General features: G+C 35.7%; 2 protein-coding genes across 2 annotated transcripts; both read right to left on the minus strand.

The window, feature by feature from the left end:
• Nucleotides 1–2,280: 2,280 nt before the first annotated feature.
• On the minus strand, nt 2,281–7,906 carry LOC107832824 (DNA repair RAD52-like protein 2, chloroplastic). The gene is made up of 4 exons (XM_075233484.1): nt 7,458–7,906; nt 6,483–6,520; nt 4,336–4,427; nt 2,281–2,650 (listed from the first exon to the last, which is right to left on the minus strand). The coding sequence occupies exons 1-4, from the start codon at nt 7,829–7,831 to the stop codon at nt 2,519–2,521; spliced, it is 636 nt and encodes a 211-aa protein (XP_075089585.1). The 5' UTR covers nt 7,832–7,906; the 3' UTR covers nt 2,281–2,518.
• A 2,200-nt stretch (nt 7,907–10,106) lies between these two features.
• LOC107832815 (hsp70 nucleotide exchange factor FES1) lies at nt 10,107–15,409 on the minus strand. Its single transcript, XM_016660708.2, has 8 exons — nt 15,040–15,409; nt 14,161–14,252; nt 13,159–13,309; nt 12,592–12,719; nt 12,276–12,434; nt 12,004–12,189; nt 10,669–10,875; nt 10,107–10,599 (listed from the first exon to the last, which is right to left on the minus strand). The coding sequence occupies exons 1-8, from the start codon at nt 15,224–15,226 to the stop codon at nt 10,579–10,581; spliced, it is 1,131 nt and encodes a 376-aa protein (XP_016516194.1). The 5' UTR covers nt 15,227–15,409; the 3' UTR covers nt 10,107–10,578.
• Nucleotides 15,410–16,349: the final 940 nt, after the last annotated feature.

Genomic DNA, 16,349 nt, shown 5'->3' on the forward strand with positions numbered 1-16,349 from the left:
CATTAAACGTATCTCTTCCTACAATTGGATGGATTTGATGTTTTGTCAGAGAGTTCTAGTAGTAAGATGAAGGTGGAAGATGAGAGAGAGAGGGAAAATAGATAAGGGGCAGGGGATACGAGAAATTTGAGGGGATAAGAGAAATTTGAGAGGAGAGAGAGAAATAATACAAAGCTTATTTTATGGCTTAAGAGTAGGAGGTGACCATAAATAGATATTTGACTATAAAAAATCAAAAGGTAGCTATGGATATAATTTTTTAAAAGGATATTTATTTAAAATAAATAAGGTATCAACCTTTTCTATAGGAGGTAACTAATTCGTCCCTATTTTAAAAAGTTTTGCAAACATAACTCATGTGCTTCACAATCAGAAGAATGGAAAATTTATGCTACCGACTCCGACCATTTGGTCATAAATTTTGAATCATAAATATTTGGAATTTTTACCTCCTATAGTAAAGGTTAACACCTTATTTATTTTAAATAAATATCATTTAAAAAATTATATTCTATAGATACCTTTTAAGGTTTATAGCAAAATATTTAATTTTGGTTACCTCCTAGCCCTAAGCCACTAAATACGCTATTCAATTACACTATTTTCTCTCTCTCTCTACTCTGATACATCTCATTTTCTGAAATCATGATGCTCAATCTCAAAATTCCTCTCACCCACACTATTTTCTTTTCATTCCGATCAATTCTTGCACCGAATATTTGAATTGCGATTTCTCTGTCATCAGTTCTCGCCACGGGTTTCGTTCACATATTGCCCGATGCATTCGAGAGCTTGTTTAGCCCTTGCCTTCCTGAAAAACCATGGGGTGATTTCCCTTTGCAAGGTTTTATAGCAATGGTTGCGGCAATTGGGACAATGATGGTGGATTTGGTAGCTATGAGTTATTTTAGGAGATCAAGAAAGGAGATTTCTCTGTTAAGGTCACTAAAATCAAATTAAATCTCTAACCAAATCACTAAAAGCAGGTAATGAAAATAAGAAGACGTGTGTTGTACCTTCAAATCTCAAAGGTGTCGCGTGTTGTATCTTCAAACGTTGCTACGGCGGATTCGCCGGAAATTAAGGTTTGTTCTTGAACAAAGACGACGGAGTTTGGGGCTAAGCAACTTATTTTCTGTTAATATATTTCAATGTATTTTCATGTATTTCATTGTCTTTTTTTTTCATTGTAATTCAATGTATCTCGTTGTATTCCATGTATTTCATTGTATTCAGTGTCTTTTTTTTCATTGTATTTCAATATATCCCGCTGTATTCTATGTATTTCATTGTATTCACTGTCTCGCTATATGTCATGAATGTATTCATATGTTTTTTTAATTAATATAATTTATGTATTCAGATGTATATATAATTTCTCTGAAGATTGCTATGTTTTAGGGTATTTTTCGGTTGAGAGTTTTTTTTATAACTGAAAATACAAAATTTGTATATTATAATTGAGTTTGTTGAGTTATATTAGAAGTCTATTATGTTAATTGATTCACTTTCCGTTTTAAAAGCAGTGTAATCCCCTATTTCACGCCGCGAATACAGTCGAATACAATAAGAATACAATAATCTGTCCAGCTGTAATCCCATGTTTCACTCCATGAATACAGTCAAATACACTCGAATACAACAACTGATTAGTTGGACTTCCCTGATTAACGCCTATTTTTGCTACTGTATTCATGTAGCTTAAATACATCAAATACATCTTATAACCACAGAAAATGTATCTATAATCCGTAATATAGCAAATGGTATCTATAGATGGCTAATTACTACTAAAAGATAGTGCTTTATGAAAATTTCTCTAAATATTTTTATAGGAAGTCTAATATCTTCTACAATTATAGCAAAATCAGTCAACAGTGTTCTACTCAGATTAAAGCAAAACTAATAGATAGTGTTCTACTCAGCTGGCTGCTTGAGAATACATCTCTATGGAATAACCTCAACAAGAACTCTAAAGTAGATTGAACATACCCAAAAAAGATTGTGATATGATGAATTATCACAATCTAGTGATCGAAATATAGGTTTAATTAATCAGGAACCACTATTACTTAGAATTCAGATCTTTCCCATCAAAACAATTAGTGATCCGATACACCTTAAACCACTCAATTAGAAAGCTCCTTTCACATTTTTGCCTCATCATAAGTTTTATAACATTTAAGACATAACATGTTGTTGTACCATTTACTGAGGCCTTACCATCTAACAAATACACAATATAGTCCTGTAGAACAACAGGAAAGAACACGTTAAACATAAAGCAGCAGATGGTATCTGATATCTCTTTTGTATATTCACTATTTTTTTAAATATTTTTTGACGCCTCATTGTCCATGACCATATTTTCATACTTTCACAGTGCATATAACCATCCTCATGAATAATATTTTTACATCATCAGCGGAATAGATATTACATGTTTCTTGCTCTGTGTACAAGGACCTTCAATAGCATTTTCAAAACTGTCCAGTTTGTAGCATCTATTCGACTACTTTTAATGATACAGATACAAGCCAAGCCCAAAACGAGCACATGCTCTGCAAAATGCTATCTCCTCAGCAGCAGCAACCAGATCTGTGCTAGGGCCATTGCCTGGTGATACTGTCCCTGTTGATTCGCGGTGTGCCTATAATAATTTATCACATTAGTATAAAAAGTACAGAAAAAAAGGAGGAACCAATGCGACTACTGCAACACGAATTCAACAGAATAAATGTTTATTACAACTTGAAGCTTTAGGTGCTAAATTGAACAGCATACAAAAGAAAATGGAGAGCACACAAACATAGACCAAACTTGCACATTTTTCCAAAGAATTAGCAAGATCAATTGTTTGTGTACGACTTAATAACCAATTACCATAATATAGAGCTTTATCTTCTATATATCTTTCAGACAAAAAATTAAGACAGGATAAGTAACAAGCTGAATTCAGAGCACCCTGGCAGATAGTGGGCACTGCCACGCCCAAACGAAGAAGGTGGTAAGGCAGTTTGGAAAGAGCTAGCACTGTGGCTCTGGAAACCTATGTCTGCCTCGTAAAGGTCTATAATTTTGGAAGGATCTCAATTCTTTATGCAATCAACAGAGCACGAAAGGGTTAACAAATCAATGAAATACGGAAGGCCACTGAAACCTACAGAGATTCAAAGACAAGAGAGAAACACTTGAGGAACAATACCAAGAGAAGGAGAAGATGGCAAAGAGAAGAATAGCTGAGTTAACAAAGAACACGAATTCTTCCTTCTAGTTCTTTTCTTGTATTTAATATTGAGACATCTTTTTATTTTCTCTTTAGTTTGTTAAATGCTAGTATGGAAGAATCTTTTCTTTTCATGTTAGGGATAAATGGACTTGATACCTACGACTTGAGTTTTAGTTTTGATAAGTTTCGAGCATTTATTTTTCAAGAAGAGTGTCTCTTATTGACTTTAATGCTTTTTATGTGTTTAGCAAAGTGAGGTTTTGATATTTAAAAACTTTTGAATAAATTGGTTCTTGAATGTGACCCCAACACTGAAGCTAACTATAAACTATAAAGTATAAGGCCCTCCCATAAATTGAATTAGCCAATCAAAAGGGGCTGAAGGATATTCACATGATCAGTTAAAATCTCAACCAAAAGAGGACTAACTGACACGAATTCCACAGATACATATGCAACTTGAAGTGAACTAATCAAAATTACGTTAAAAATTCTATTCAACACAGTCAATTGACGCAAGTCTACCTGAAGGACATTACGATACTATCCCCTGGAGGTTACTAATTCAAACTAGTTCTGATAGATATAGTGACTATAAAATGTAGGTGAAGTCCATCCCCTCATTTAGTATATCAAAGGACCTTTTAAGGTCGTTAATAGCATAATACTTTTCCTTTTATTTAGCTTTGATCTAATACATCTCAACTCCCGTTGTTTAATTATATTACTCCATTTGATAGTTTTACAAATCCTCATGGGAATGATTTTGTACTTTATTTTTTAGTTTGAGGGGGGGGGGGGGCATTAAGTGAATATCTTTGTGCCCAAATACTATACCACTCTGTCAATTGGCAATAAAAATGAATTGCGATAAAGGAAAGATAAAGAATGGACATTCAGGTAGGAGCAACAGAAGTAAGCAAGGCCGTATTGGCTACACACTTATTTCCTTTATATGATTTGTAAGACTTGTAATCAATTCATATCAAGCCTCTTAGCTGGTGATATTCAAGCATAGCAGCATATTCAGAGATGGTAAAGTTGGAAAAAAAGGAAAAGAGGAAAAGGATAAAAAGAGGAGCACTTGTTTGGAAGAATTATCATACCTCTCCATCTGATCCTCGTATAGTGACACGATAAACAACTGTTACACTTCCATTATCTGAGAAAATAACATCTCTCACTTCTCCACACCAGCCTGTTAAAAGAAATCTAACCGTCACATATATTAATATCAAAATCAATTTCCCAGTGTATACACCAGTTGCCAGATATGCCACATTGAGGTCAATTGTACATAAAAATAAGGCCTCTCCAGTAAAATTCACTGAAAATAAGCTAACAACAAAACAAATAAACCATTCTGCTGAATATATGTTATAAGAAAAAGGGAAAATGTGTCACAGTAGTTACGAGGGCTAGCTTGTGTGCACCCCGACTATTCGATCAGGTACTTGCTACCTTCCACTCGCACAAATACCAGGTAACTCCCCCACCAAGGCTTATGCAAACGGGAATCCACTGGAATTGGAACATGAGACCTCATGGTTCTCATCCCACTTCATTGACCACTTGGCCACACCCTTGGCCCTTGGGTGCAACTCTAGGTGTTTCTAATGAAATATTGGTAGGTAAGAAAATCAAGATAGATGCTAGTTTAGCTGCGAATTTGGATGCCCTTCCAACCAGTAATACTCTCAGAACCTTCTCGGCTTTGTATTTTGCATCAAATAAATGTTCTCTATCTTCTTCTTTTTTAAGAGGGGAGGGAGGGGTGTGTGGAGATTAGAGCTACAATTTTATATCTAGTCCAAGCTCATGTGCCCAGAGAGATACGAAACTTGTTCTCAATATTAGAGTTTAAAATGAAATGAAGATAGCCACACTTCTGCATCAAAATTTTGAAAAGCATAAAAGATTGCAAGATACAGGATATGTTCATTTTAGCCAAAAGCTGTTTTGCCTGAAGAAAATCTGCAGAAACTTAAACTATTAAAAGAACATAAGGAATAGGAGTGCAATCAGAAGTGCGAACCAAGATATAACAATATGATCTTTGTGATTTTTTGTTACTTAGAACCAGTAGTTTTAGCTTTAAAGTACTCCAGACAAAGACATTTCCTACTTATAATCAACAGTTAACAACAACCCTTGACAAAACAAGCTGTTCAGAGGAAGCTACTGTCATAGATCGAAGGAATAAGTTCAAGCGCGATAACATCTAAGCCCCAGATCCTAAATTCGCCAAAGGCTTGGCAAAACTGAAGGAATCATCTCATGCTGTGGAAAAGAATACGGAACTGGAGAAGGAACCATGAAACTTGAATACTAGGAAGCTCATTAAGTTGGATTGTAATAAATGTCAAAGCTTTGGAAGCTACTCCTATTGCAGGTATGATAATGCACAATGAATTAGTTTTATTTTATTTTTATATTATCTTCTTACAGAGATATAGAAAAACAAGGAGCTATTGTGGAAGAATTTAAGTGAATGAAATTTCTGAAGGCAATCTTTCAACAAAGAGAATAAGAAAAGAAGAGAAGAGGTCTCTAAGATTGAGAAGTGCAATTTCTTCAAATGTTCCAATTCAAGTTTTAAAATGCTGCCAATCCAGGAGAGGAGTTAACATGAACAAATGCAACATGTGAGCATCTTAGACATGACAGAAACCCTTTCTCTACTAAATCCTCTTCTCTGTTCTAGGCTTAAAGAATTGCTACTTCTGGTCCTTAACCACCATCTTCAGAATATCTCAATTCCTTTACTACAGAATCTATTTATTTGCAAACTACATACACAAAAAAAAAATGGAAAAAAATAATAATATTTGGGCCTTCCCACCAAATTTCATGTCAAAACTTTTCCACTAATATTGGCAAAAGAAAAATATTGCAAATCTTGCTCCAAAGGAGTATGTGTGGTGGTAAGAGCTCAGCTTGTAATGTGTGGGTTAGACAACATCATGGGTTGGAACCCTGCGGCAGACAAAAGCCTGGTTTTAAGTGAAGAAGGGTAAAGAACCAGCACATTATCCGCCAACTTCCCAACCTTGTGCCACTAACCCTTGGGGATTTCTCGGATATCAAAACAAATATTGCAAATGTCATCTGCATGACCAAATTACACACTTTCTCCATCCTATTTCACTGATGATGATACAACTAATAAGACAACCATAAATTATATGCAATAACAAAAATAACAACAACAACAATATAACAATAAAAGAATTAAATAAAAATGCTACCGCACCTGGAGCATAGAAGCTCAACATCCGGTTCGCGTGGTACCTAAAGAATAACATGTTCATCATTATCAGATAAACAAACGAAATCATGGCAGCTGACTAATCACTAACACAGGCTTAAACTAAATACTCCTTTCCTCCGTTCAGAAAAGACTGACAAGATTCGTGTCAATTCTTAATCTTTAAGCAATTACTCCCTCTGTCCCAATTTACATGACATTCATTTTCAATTAGTAGAATGACACCTTTTTATATTTAGAAATAATTTAACTTTAAGCTTTCAATTATCCTCAATGACATTGATTTATAGACACACAAATGTCTCTGGCTTGTTTAAAACTACAAGTTTCAGAAGTGTGTTTCTTAACCTTCGAGTTTAATCAAACAATCCCCATAAATTGGGATGGATGGAGTACATATTTAAAAAGAATGTAAGTTATATATACTCTCTATGTAAAGTATTTTTTAAATGAAGTGGATAGAGAACCAAAATCATAAGGTGATTTCTTTCTGTCTGTCGAGGATAGAGTTATCCGGTACCTATACTAGTGGGAGGTAGCAGGTACCTATACTAGTGGGAGGTAGCAGGTACCTGGAGCTCAGGGGCGAAGCTACATGTCTTAAATTGACCACCCTTGATCAAAAATTACACTCTGTATTTAGGTAAAATATTAGGTTCTAGAGGTATATAACATATTGAACATCCTTTGTCAGCGAATATTTTTCACTTCTTTTAAATTTTACGTCACTACGCGAGCTACGTGCAAGCTGGCCCACGGTTATAAAAAATGTGATCTGATGCAGTAAAAATTTCTTACTGGTGTACATAACTTAAAACCCATTTTAAAAACTACTGTATATAAACATCCGGTAAATCACAATTTCTTAAACCAAAAACATATCTAAAAACGTGTTCGCAAAAATCAGCAATCAAAACTAAAAAAAAATACTCATAAAATAGAGAGAAATGTGATTACTACCAGGGGATAAAGGTGGAATTATCATCACCATCATTAGCTTTAATGATATTATCAGCGATTCTCTTGTTGAGGTCACGTAAGATCTCAGCTAAAGGACGAGTAATGCAAGAGGATGACGACTTGTCTAACGGCACAACGTAGTTCGTATTCGAAGACGATGAAACGGCGTTCTTACTAGCGCCGCCGTCACCGGTGTTGTTGTTGTTGTTACGGTCCAAAGCCTTGACTTGCACTTTCGACACTCTAGTAGGAAAATTATTGAGCGAGCCAAAATGAAGTTCCGACGCCGGTCTCCGCCGTGGATTTGAGAACCGCGGAGTTGTTAGGTAAGATTCCGCCGGCGGGAAGGTGGACTTTGTGCAATGCGCGAGCATTTTGAGTTCCTTTTTTTCCGTCGAGGAAAAGTAAACGTGTTCAAAGTTGTGTGAGTCGATGAGTATGTGGGATTTCGAAGACTTCTTAAAGTCGTGTTTGGATCTTAATTAGTTAATTCTCATGCTTCACTTGTTTTAAGCTAGCGTTTGGACATAAATTTGATTAAAACTTAAAAAATAATTTTTGAAGTAGTTTTGAAGCGAGACTGAGATGGTTCGGACATGTAAAAAGGAGATGCATAGATGCTCCAGTGAGAATGCGTGAGAGATTGGCCATGGTGAGTTTGAGGAGTGAGTGAGAGGTTGGCTATGGTGGGAGAGAAGTGATAAGGCAAGATATGACACACCTTCATCTTACTGATAACATGACCTTTGATAGGAATGTGTGGAGATCGAGAATTATGGTAGAAGGCTAGTAGGTTGTCGCGAGTGTATCTTTCTATTACCCGTAGGATCAATATTATTCTCATATTTTTATACACCTAGACCTATATTATTACCAGTTGTTTCTTTTGCTTTAATTTTCTTGTTATCCAGCTATTGTTGGTAATATATCATTGTTATTTGACTCGGACCTGTTCTAAAAAAGTCATTGCTTGTTGACACAGACCTTTCTTACCTGAAGGCACAGGCAGGCCTACGATCGATCTATGTGAACTACTTACACAGGCAGGATCTTTCAGAAATAGCCTCTATACTATACTTTTACAAGGTAGGGGTATGACTACTTACACATTATCCTTTTCAAACTCCACTTTAGAATTATAATGAGTTTATTATTGTTGTTGTTGTTGTCGTCTATATAACTTAAATTATTTTTTATATTATTATTATATAACACTGCAGAGTATATAACTTAAACTATTTATAGTTATTAATATTACTTTTACAATATAAGCATATATAACTTTAAATTACTTTTTATATTATTATTGTTGTTGTGTTTGGTTATCATAAAAATATATATAATCATAATAATCACGACCATTTATGCGCAAAGCACATGATTTGTAGGTTAGACGCACATTACATGTTTGAACAATATTACAAATATAAAAATAAAAAACAAGTATTTAAGTGAAAAATGTTAAAGGAACGGATCTATTATTTATTAAGTTTAAACTTGTGCACTAGTCCTGGAGGATTTTTCGATGATGACGTGTTACATACAGTAGAAATGATCTAATAGTGTAAAGAAACTTATATTGACGATCTGATCTATATAACTTAAACTATTTTTTGAGTATTAACAAAAAAATTCACTACAATTTATATTAATTTTATTTTCTTTAAAAACCTTTGGGAACGAGGCATAAGAGTAGGTGAGGGAAAGGAAGAAAGCAATGGAAGTTCGAACCTACCACGTGAATGGTAAAGGGTGGAGCCATTATAAATATTTAAATAAAATCAACATTTAAAGGTTCACGTGTTTTAATTTATAGACACATATACAAAAATTAAAGACCTTTTGGAGGCATTGTTAATGGTGAGGGGACCATGGTCCTTATTGGAGTGAACACTCAATTTTCCTGTTTGGGTAGTAGTAGTTATTTCTAGCTATTGTTCCATTGAATATCTAGAAATTGACATATTATTTATAATTGTACATAAAGGAATCATGTTTAACAATTAATTCCTGGAAAGATAGTGAACTTTTATATTTTTTTAACATTATTTTGGAGATTCATTAACAATTGACTAGCTTTATGTTGGTCGTCAATAAGCTATAACTATCCACCTTTACTCGAGCTTGTATAATGTTGGTTTGAGATGAATATAAATAGAAAATAGTATCAGCAAAAATTCATATAGTTGATCCTAACTTATTTAAAATTAAATTGTACTAGTAGTTATCATACTATATTGAGAACTCAATGTGCATTTGTTCCTTGCATAAGGAGCAAGTTTTTTTTGGAGGGCACCATACATATTGGATTATGGTACTATTGTCTATTGAAATACAACAATTCCTTAGTGGTCGTTTGGTTGGAAACAAGTTATCCCGGAATTTTGGGATTATTATCCCATCCTCCCATAAGGATAAAAATAACACTGGGATAACTAATCCCAAGATTAGTTATACCGCTATTTTATCCCAATCAAACATGGGATAAACAAATCTCAAATCTAATCCAATATGCATGGTGCCCTCCCAAGTTGAGAAGAAAATGCATAAGCAAATAGGAAATACAAGGGAGAAAAATAGGAAAAAGAAGCTTTAGCTAAATTATTAAAAAGGGTGGTAGGTGGGTGCTAGATAGCAGGGTCAAGTATCTAGTAATTTCAGTATTCGGATCCATTTCATTCCAATACTAGTTCATCATCATCAGCAAGAACAATAACAACTGGTGAAATTCCACAAGTCGAGTCTAGGGAACGTAGACCCTGGGAAGGTAGAGAGACCATTTCCGATAGTTCATATCAATCAGAAACTCTTGTTAATTACATCAGACAAATGAAACAACCAATTGTGTCAGTTAACTGTAGAATTGTTACTCTCAGTTGCTCCGCGTTTCATGATACGCCAAAACTGCTTTCATAACACTTAAATTCAATATAATGCGCCATTAACGAAATCCAGATCTATGTACTCAACAGTTAGTCCTATGTAATACTAAAATTGCATGTGAGAATTTCCTGTCCTGCTAAACCAATGGTGTGTCATGAAGATGTCATACCGAGCCAGAACACAATAACATACAATTCAAAACCCAGATCAAGCCAGAAACTGCCATGAGAACCCATCATCATCTCGCAGCTTGTGTAACCTGCCAATTCTCATTTTAGCAATGATTCAAAGTACAAATGAAAATAAGTGTAAATTTATTTTTGCTCACCTTATCCAGCTTTTGAAGGAAAGTTAGCTCAACTTCTTTGCGAAGACCTTCCAAATCCGTTGCATATTCTCTAAGGTCATCTTCTACCATAAACTGCTGCAACTGTTGCCTCGTCCTTTCAAGTGCCTCATTCAATTTACAGAAGTCCTTGAAAACTTGAATTTCAGTCGATCTAAGTAGTAGTATGTTTTTAATTGCATAAAGGGCCTGCAGCCAGACATAGATTATATGTCAAACGTCTTGCATACTTCGTAAAGATGTCACCCAACACTCTTGGCTCTATTTTGTGTCACAGAGACCATATATAAGGTATCAAGGATGAAAATGAAATGAAAGCAGAATGGTTTAAATAAAAACAAGTTTTTATATGCACGAACACCCAATTAGGTTGTATATCTACATAAAGATATGTTGTTTGAAAGACCTGCCTAACCAAGTCAAAACATGAACAGATGATTTCTGTCTATTCTACTCCGAACCCTTCAGCAAAATACAAGTATATTTCCACCATTAAAGATGAAAATGATGGTAAGCAGCCTCCACTTCCAACCAAGAGGTTGTGAGTTCGAGTCACCCCAAGAGCAAGGTGGGGAGTTCTTGGAGGTAAGAATGCCGAGGGTCTATTTGGAAACAGCCTCTCTACCCCAGGGTAGGGGTAAGGTCTGCGTACATACTACCCTCCCCAGACCCCACTAATGGGATTATACTGGATTGTTGTTGTTGTTTGTAAAGATGAAAATGAGGAGCCCCATTGGACAAGTCATTGTTTCAACTACAGTTTACCTCAGGTAAGTCTCTGCATAACCCACCCAAACTTTTCCTACGAAAAAAATTGCAGTTGAATTTCTATCACAATGACTTCCTTCTCAAAAAATTTCTCTCAGTGAATTTCCTCTTCGGAAGTGACCCCGCTATCATCCCACTAGACTTTGACCCAAAATCAAACCTGAACCGACCGAAAGAAGAATTAAAACCAAAAGAATGATTCCGATGAAAACAACCCTAGAGATGGAATCACTATACTGATTACTTCTCCCATCTAACCAACACTCCACCATCAAACCGTAGTACAACAGTCTGATATAGCCATTTGCCAAAATTGAAGGTAGGTGATTTAGTTCAGATAAAGCATAAGGTCCCACGTAGTGATGATGGATGCAACCTTGGATTACAAAAAAAAAAAGACCAAGAACACTTGCTCTTCACAAAGGTCAGGCCAAAATTGTTGAGGGTGAGGATCATCTCTAATATATGAAACCTAAGGGGTGTTTTGAAGTTTATACAAATATGGTCTTTTTGAAGTTAATGCTCATTCACATCAAAGACTACACAAACCTTTTCCTGGAGATCAAGATCACTCGACGCCATTGAATCAACCACGGCTTTCAGTAACAACCGGTTGCTGAAAAAGGGTACCGCCGCGGTATTCTCATTCTCCAGTTGACCATCGGCCAAATCAGCAATAAGAAACAGTGATTTCTTATGCAACCTGATATCCAGCTTTGAATTGCTAAGAACCTCCTGCATACAAAGAGAAAGATAATTATGGGCTGCCAGCACTAGACTAGTTTTGCATGATGGCTTGACACAATCTTCACTTGGATCACCTGAAGCATTGCATGTCCAGCTTCCTGATAAAACATATCTTGGCCAATCAAATTATTTCTGATTAGTGCTGAAACAGCAAAAAGGGCTTTTATTGCTTCTTCAGTGGAGTGAGATTTCATCATCTTCATCAGCATTGGCAATGCCCCAAGCTCCAGGACCTGAATGCAAAAGTTATGACATGGTATTAATCCAATAGCCAATAAATTTCGAATATAAATACAGAAAATGCACAGATGGCAGCCACGAAGAAATTGATGCACCAAAGACCGACTTTGTATATTGTGAACTTGTAAAAACACATGTCTATCGCAATACCTGCTTCTGAACAACTGGGTTATTTTGACTGGCTTTGCCAAGAACCCATGCAGCAGCAGTCCTAATTTCTGGTTCAAAATGATCAAGCTTTCTTAAAAGTACACTGAAGCCTCCAAGTTTATGCAGATCTGGAAACAAAATCATGTAAGCATCAAGAAAAATATACATGTGCATCCAAGGTTTCTATGAATGGGAAGAATGGTGAGAAATCTGTTGATGCCAGTATAAAGGAATACTATTGATGAATCCTCATAGCACTAAAATGATCACACATTACACATAAAACATCATTTAGAAGTTCATAAAACCAAGGTCAAGAGAGGCTGCTAGTTCATTCCCTAAGAGTCAGCTGCGTGCTTAATTACGCAGCTGCTAGTTCGAGCCTCCAAAGACTTGATTACAGTCTTATAAGGTCTCGTAATTATCTTTGGAATACTGTTTTTATGTAAAAATAGATGCTAATCAAATACTGCAGTTGATATTAGTCGGAAGAAGCAGCACAAAACCAAGATTGAAAGAGGCAAACTAAACATCTGTAATAAAAGAAGTGCTGAGAACTAAACATACCGATTGCATTATCAATATGCTCAACAAGTACCAACAGCTCCTCTAAAGCACGCTGATGATGCTCCAGAGGCAGTGATGAATTATCTAAATCATTAACTGCAATCTGCATCAACTGCGCATCTGAGGGCATTTTTAGCTTCTCCACCAGTTCCTAAAACAAAACAAAATAAGACCAAATGAAAAACATAAGCATATTAACATGAAGGACCTTTTGGTGTTCAATACAATTGCAAGAGGTGGCAAGCAAATTGGAGGGTGGCTGGAGGGTACATTATCAGTCTTTGTCAACTATATATACCATATTAGAGCCAATAGCACAAAACTACCTTTTGCTTTTTTTCTATTCTAAAACCTCAAAACCTGGTTGTAATTAGCTTATACTGAGGGAATCAGGGAACAAACAAGATAATTTCCCATACTACTTAATATAATCCCCTCCTTTATTCCAACACAAAATGGCAATGCAAGAATAAATGGTAATGAGTTCAAACAAATAGTATGAGAAACTGTGCTTAAGTTAGATGCTAGAGACCCTTAATTAGGTTCCAAGTAGATCATTATGAGCTTGAATGTTTTCCACATTTATAAGCATTTTCTTCCATCAAATTGGCTTTTATTTCATCATTTATTATTCCAACGCAAAATGGCAATGCAAGAATAAATGGTAATGAGTTCAAACAAATAGTATGAGAAACCGCGCTTAAGTTAGATGCTAGAGTCCCTTAATTGGGTTCCGAGTAGAACAATATGAGCTTGAATGTTTTCCACATTTATATGCATTTTCTTCCATCAAACTGGCTTTTATTTCATCATTTACATAAGCAGTGGTCACCATTGCGAGGCTCATATAAAATTGTGTGGTCCTAGGCTCACATAGATCATGCATAATGCACATATGAAGAGAACAAAAGAAAAAGCTCATAGCAGACACATTACTTCAAAACGAAGAGGTATCAAGAACACTAAGGCACCGGGGAAGAATCACAAGTGTATTAACCACACCTTTATTTCAGTCTGGCGCTCTTTTAGCTCCTCGGGAGACATGCGTTGAAAAACTTTTGATCTTTCTTTTAGTACTCCAGGATCCGAATGTCCTGTGTCGTGTAATTTTAAACAATAAACCGAATTCTTAGCACGGAAAACATAAAAGCAACTTACATAAGTAAATTGATCTTTCCATTCTATTTGATCAGAATGTCGTATGTGTCAATATAGTAAACACAAGATTTTTACAACTCAATTATGTTAAATGACAGTTATTAGTATTAGAATGCAATAGATCTAAATGGGTGAAATTGATATTGAGCATTTTTGCTGCTGTCAAGTGCCTGGCAGAGCTAAGGGGGCTTCAATCCTTACTCTTTATCCCCATCTTCGCCCAGGCTAACGGGGCCTTACTTGTTCAGGGGGGGACTTGTTCGGGTTATCAATTTTTGTTTTTGGACATATAATCTTTCTATGGGGATTGCAACTTTTTATATTGCCCCACGAAAGGCAAGCTATAGTTCCCTTTTTATTCTACACTCTTCTATCTTCTACCGTATTTCCCTCATGTCAAATGGATATTGACTCCAACTAGCTTAGGATTGAGTTATACTTGTTGTAATACGAATGAATCATTTGAATACTGAACGACTTTGAAAAGATATCCAACCCAACTAAGAGCCCGTTTGGCTTAGCTGATTGAAAGTAGTTGATAAGCATTAAGTCCTGAAACTGATTTAATAAATATGCAAGTTTATATAAAAGTGCCGAAACTGATAATAAGTACTAGTAATTAGTTTACTGATTGACATTTCATCCAAAAAAATAAGCAAATTTGAGCTTCACAGTTAAAACTTAAAAGCAAAAGAACAAAAAGGAGAAAGGAAAAGTACTTACCTATAGCCCATTGTAACATTCCATCTAAAGAAGAGAAACCACCATCAATTTCCTCTTCTTTGAAATTCAACCCCATGGCACCCAATTCATCTCCCTCCTCCTTAGCTGCAGGCACTTCAACAAGTTGTGCACTTGCAATTTCTGCAATTACGGCCAACAAAACTGCTATAAAAATCAACCGCCCCATTGCTTACTCCTCAGCTCTGTATACTCTCCAGAACAATTTTTTTTTAATTAAATGTACAAATTCTAGGTTTTTAAATTGATATCTATAAATGTTTTAAAAAAGAAAATATTTATAATTGTTTCGCCGTAAATCCAACAAGTTTGTCCAATTGGATTGATCCAAGTAGTCGTAATTCGTGTTTATGTTTTTAATGGACACTAATCTAATGTCTGGGTTATTAAGTTGATGAAAATACGTCAATCCAAGAATTCTGTCCAATGGGAATCTTCCACGTGGTCGTTATTCGTCACTGTCTTTCTAAATGGACCCTAATCAGATGGATCGAAGTTAGTGGCCCATAATCTTATCAATCCTTACATTAGTGTTATGGACACCCAACTTGAACCGGGCGAAGTGCAGCAATAGCCATTTTTAAGCCAATTATTTAAAATATATTCATAATTTACAATATATTTAATGATTAGTTAATTCGTCCAAATTTCAGGACTAATTATCCTAAATTTGTGAGCTACTAATTTGGAATTCATGTTTTAATGTTCTAAATTTTTGAGCTGCTAATTTGAAATTTAAGACTAAGTCTCTTGAAATTCTAAACTGCTAATTTGAAATTCAGGACATAATATTTGAAATTCAGGACACACCGTATTGAGGTTGGGTGGATGAAGTAGAGGTTAGCATCTGGAGTCCTGGGTGACAAGAGAATGTCATCGATATTCAAATGTAAGTTTTACAAAGCGGTGGTTAGACCGACCATGATGTATGGGGCTGAGTGTTAGCCTATTAAGAACTCACATATCCAGAAGATGAAAGTAGCAGAAATGAGGATGTTGAGGTGGATGTGCAGGCACACTAGGATTGATAAGATTAGGAATGAAGATATTCGGGAGAAGGTGGGCGTGGCTCCCATTGATGACAAGATGCGGGAAACGAAACTTAGATAGTTCGGACACGTACAAAGGAGAAGCTCAAATGCTCCGGTAAGGAAGTGTAAGCGGCTGGATTTGGAGGGCACGAGAAGAGGTAGAGGACGACATGAAAAGTATCGGGGAGAGGTGATTAGGCGGGACATGGCGAGACTTTAGATTTTCGAGGACATGGCCCTTGATAGGAAGTTGTGGAGGTC

This window comes from Nicotiana tabacum, chromosome 16 (assembly GCF_000715075.1).
Source record: "Nicotiana tabacum cultivar K326 chromosome 16, ASM71507v2, whole genome shotgun sequence".
NCBI lineage: Eukaryota > Viridiplantae > Streptophyta > Magnoliopsida > Solanales > Solanaceae > Nicotiana > Nicotiana tabacum.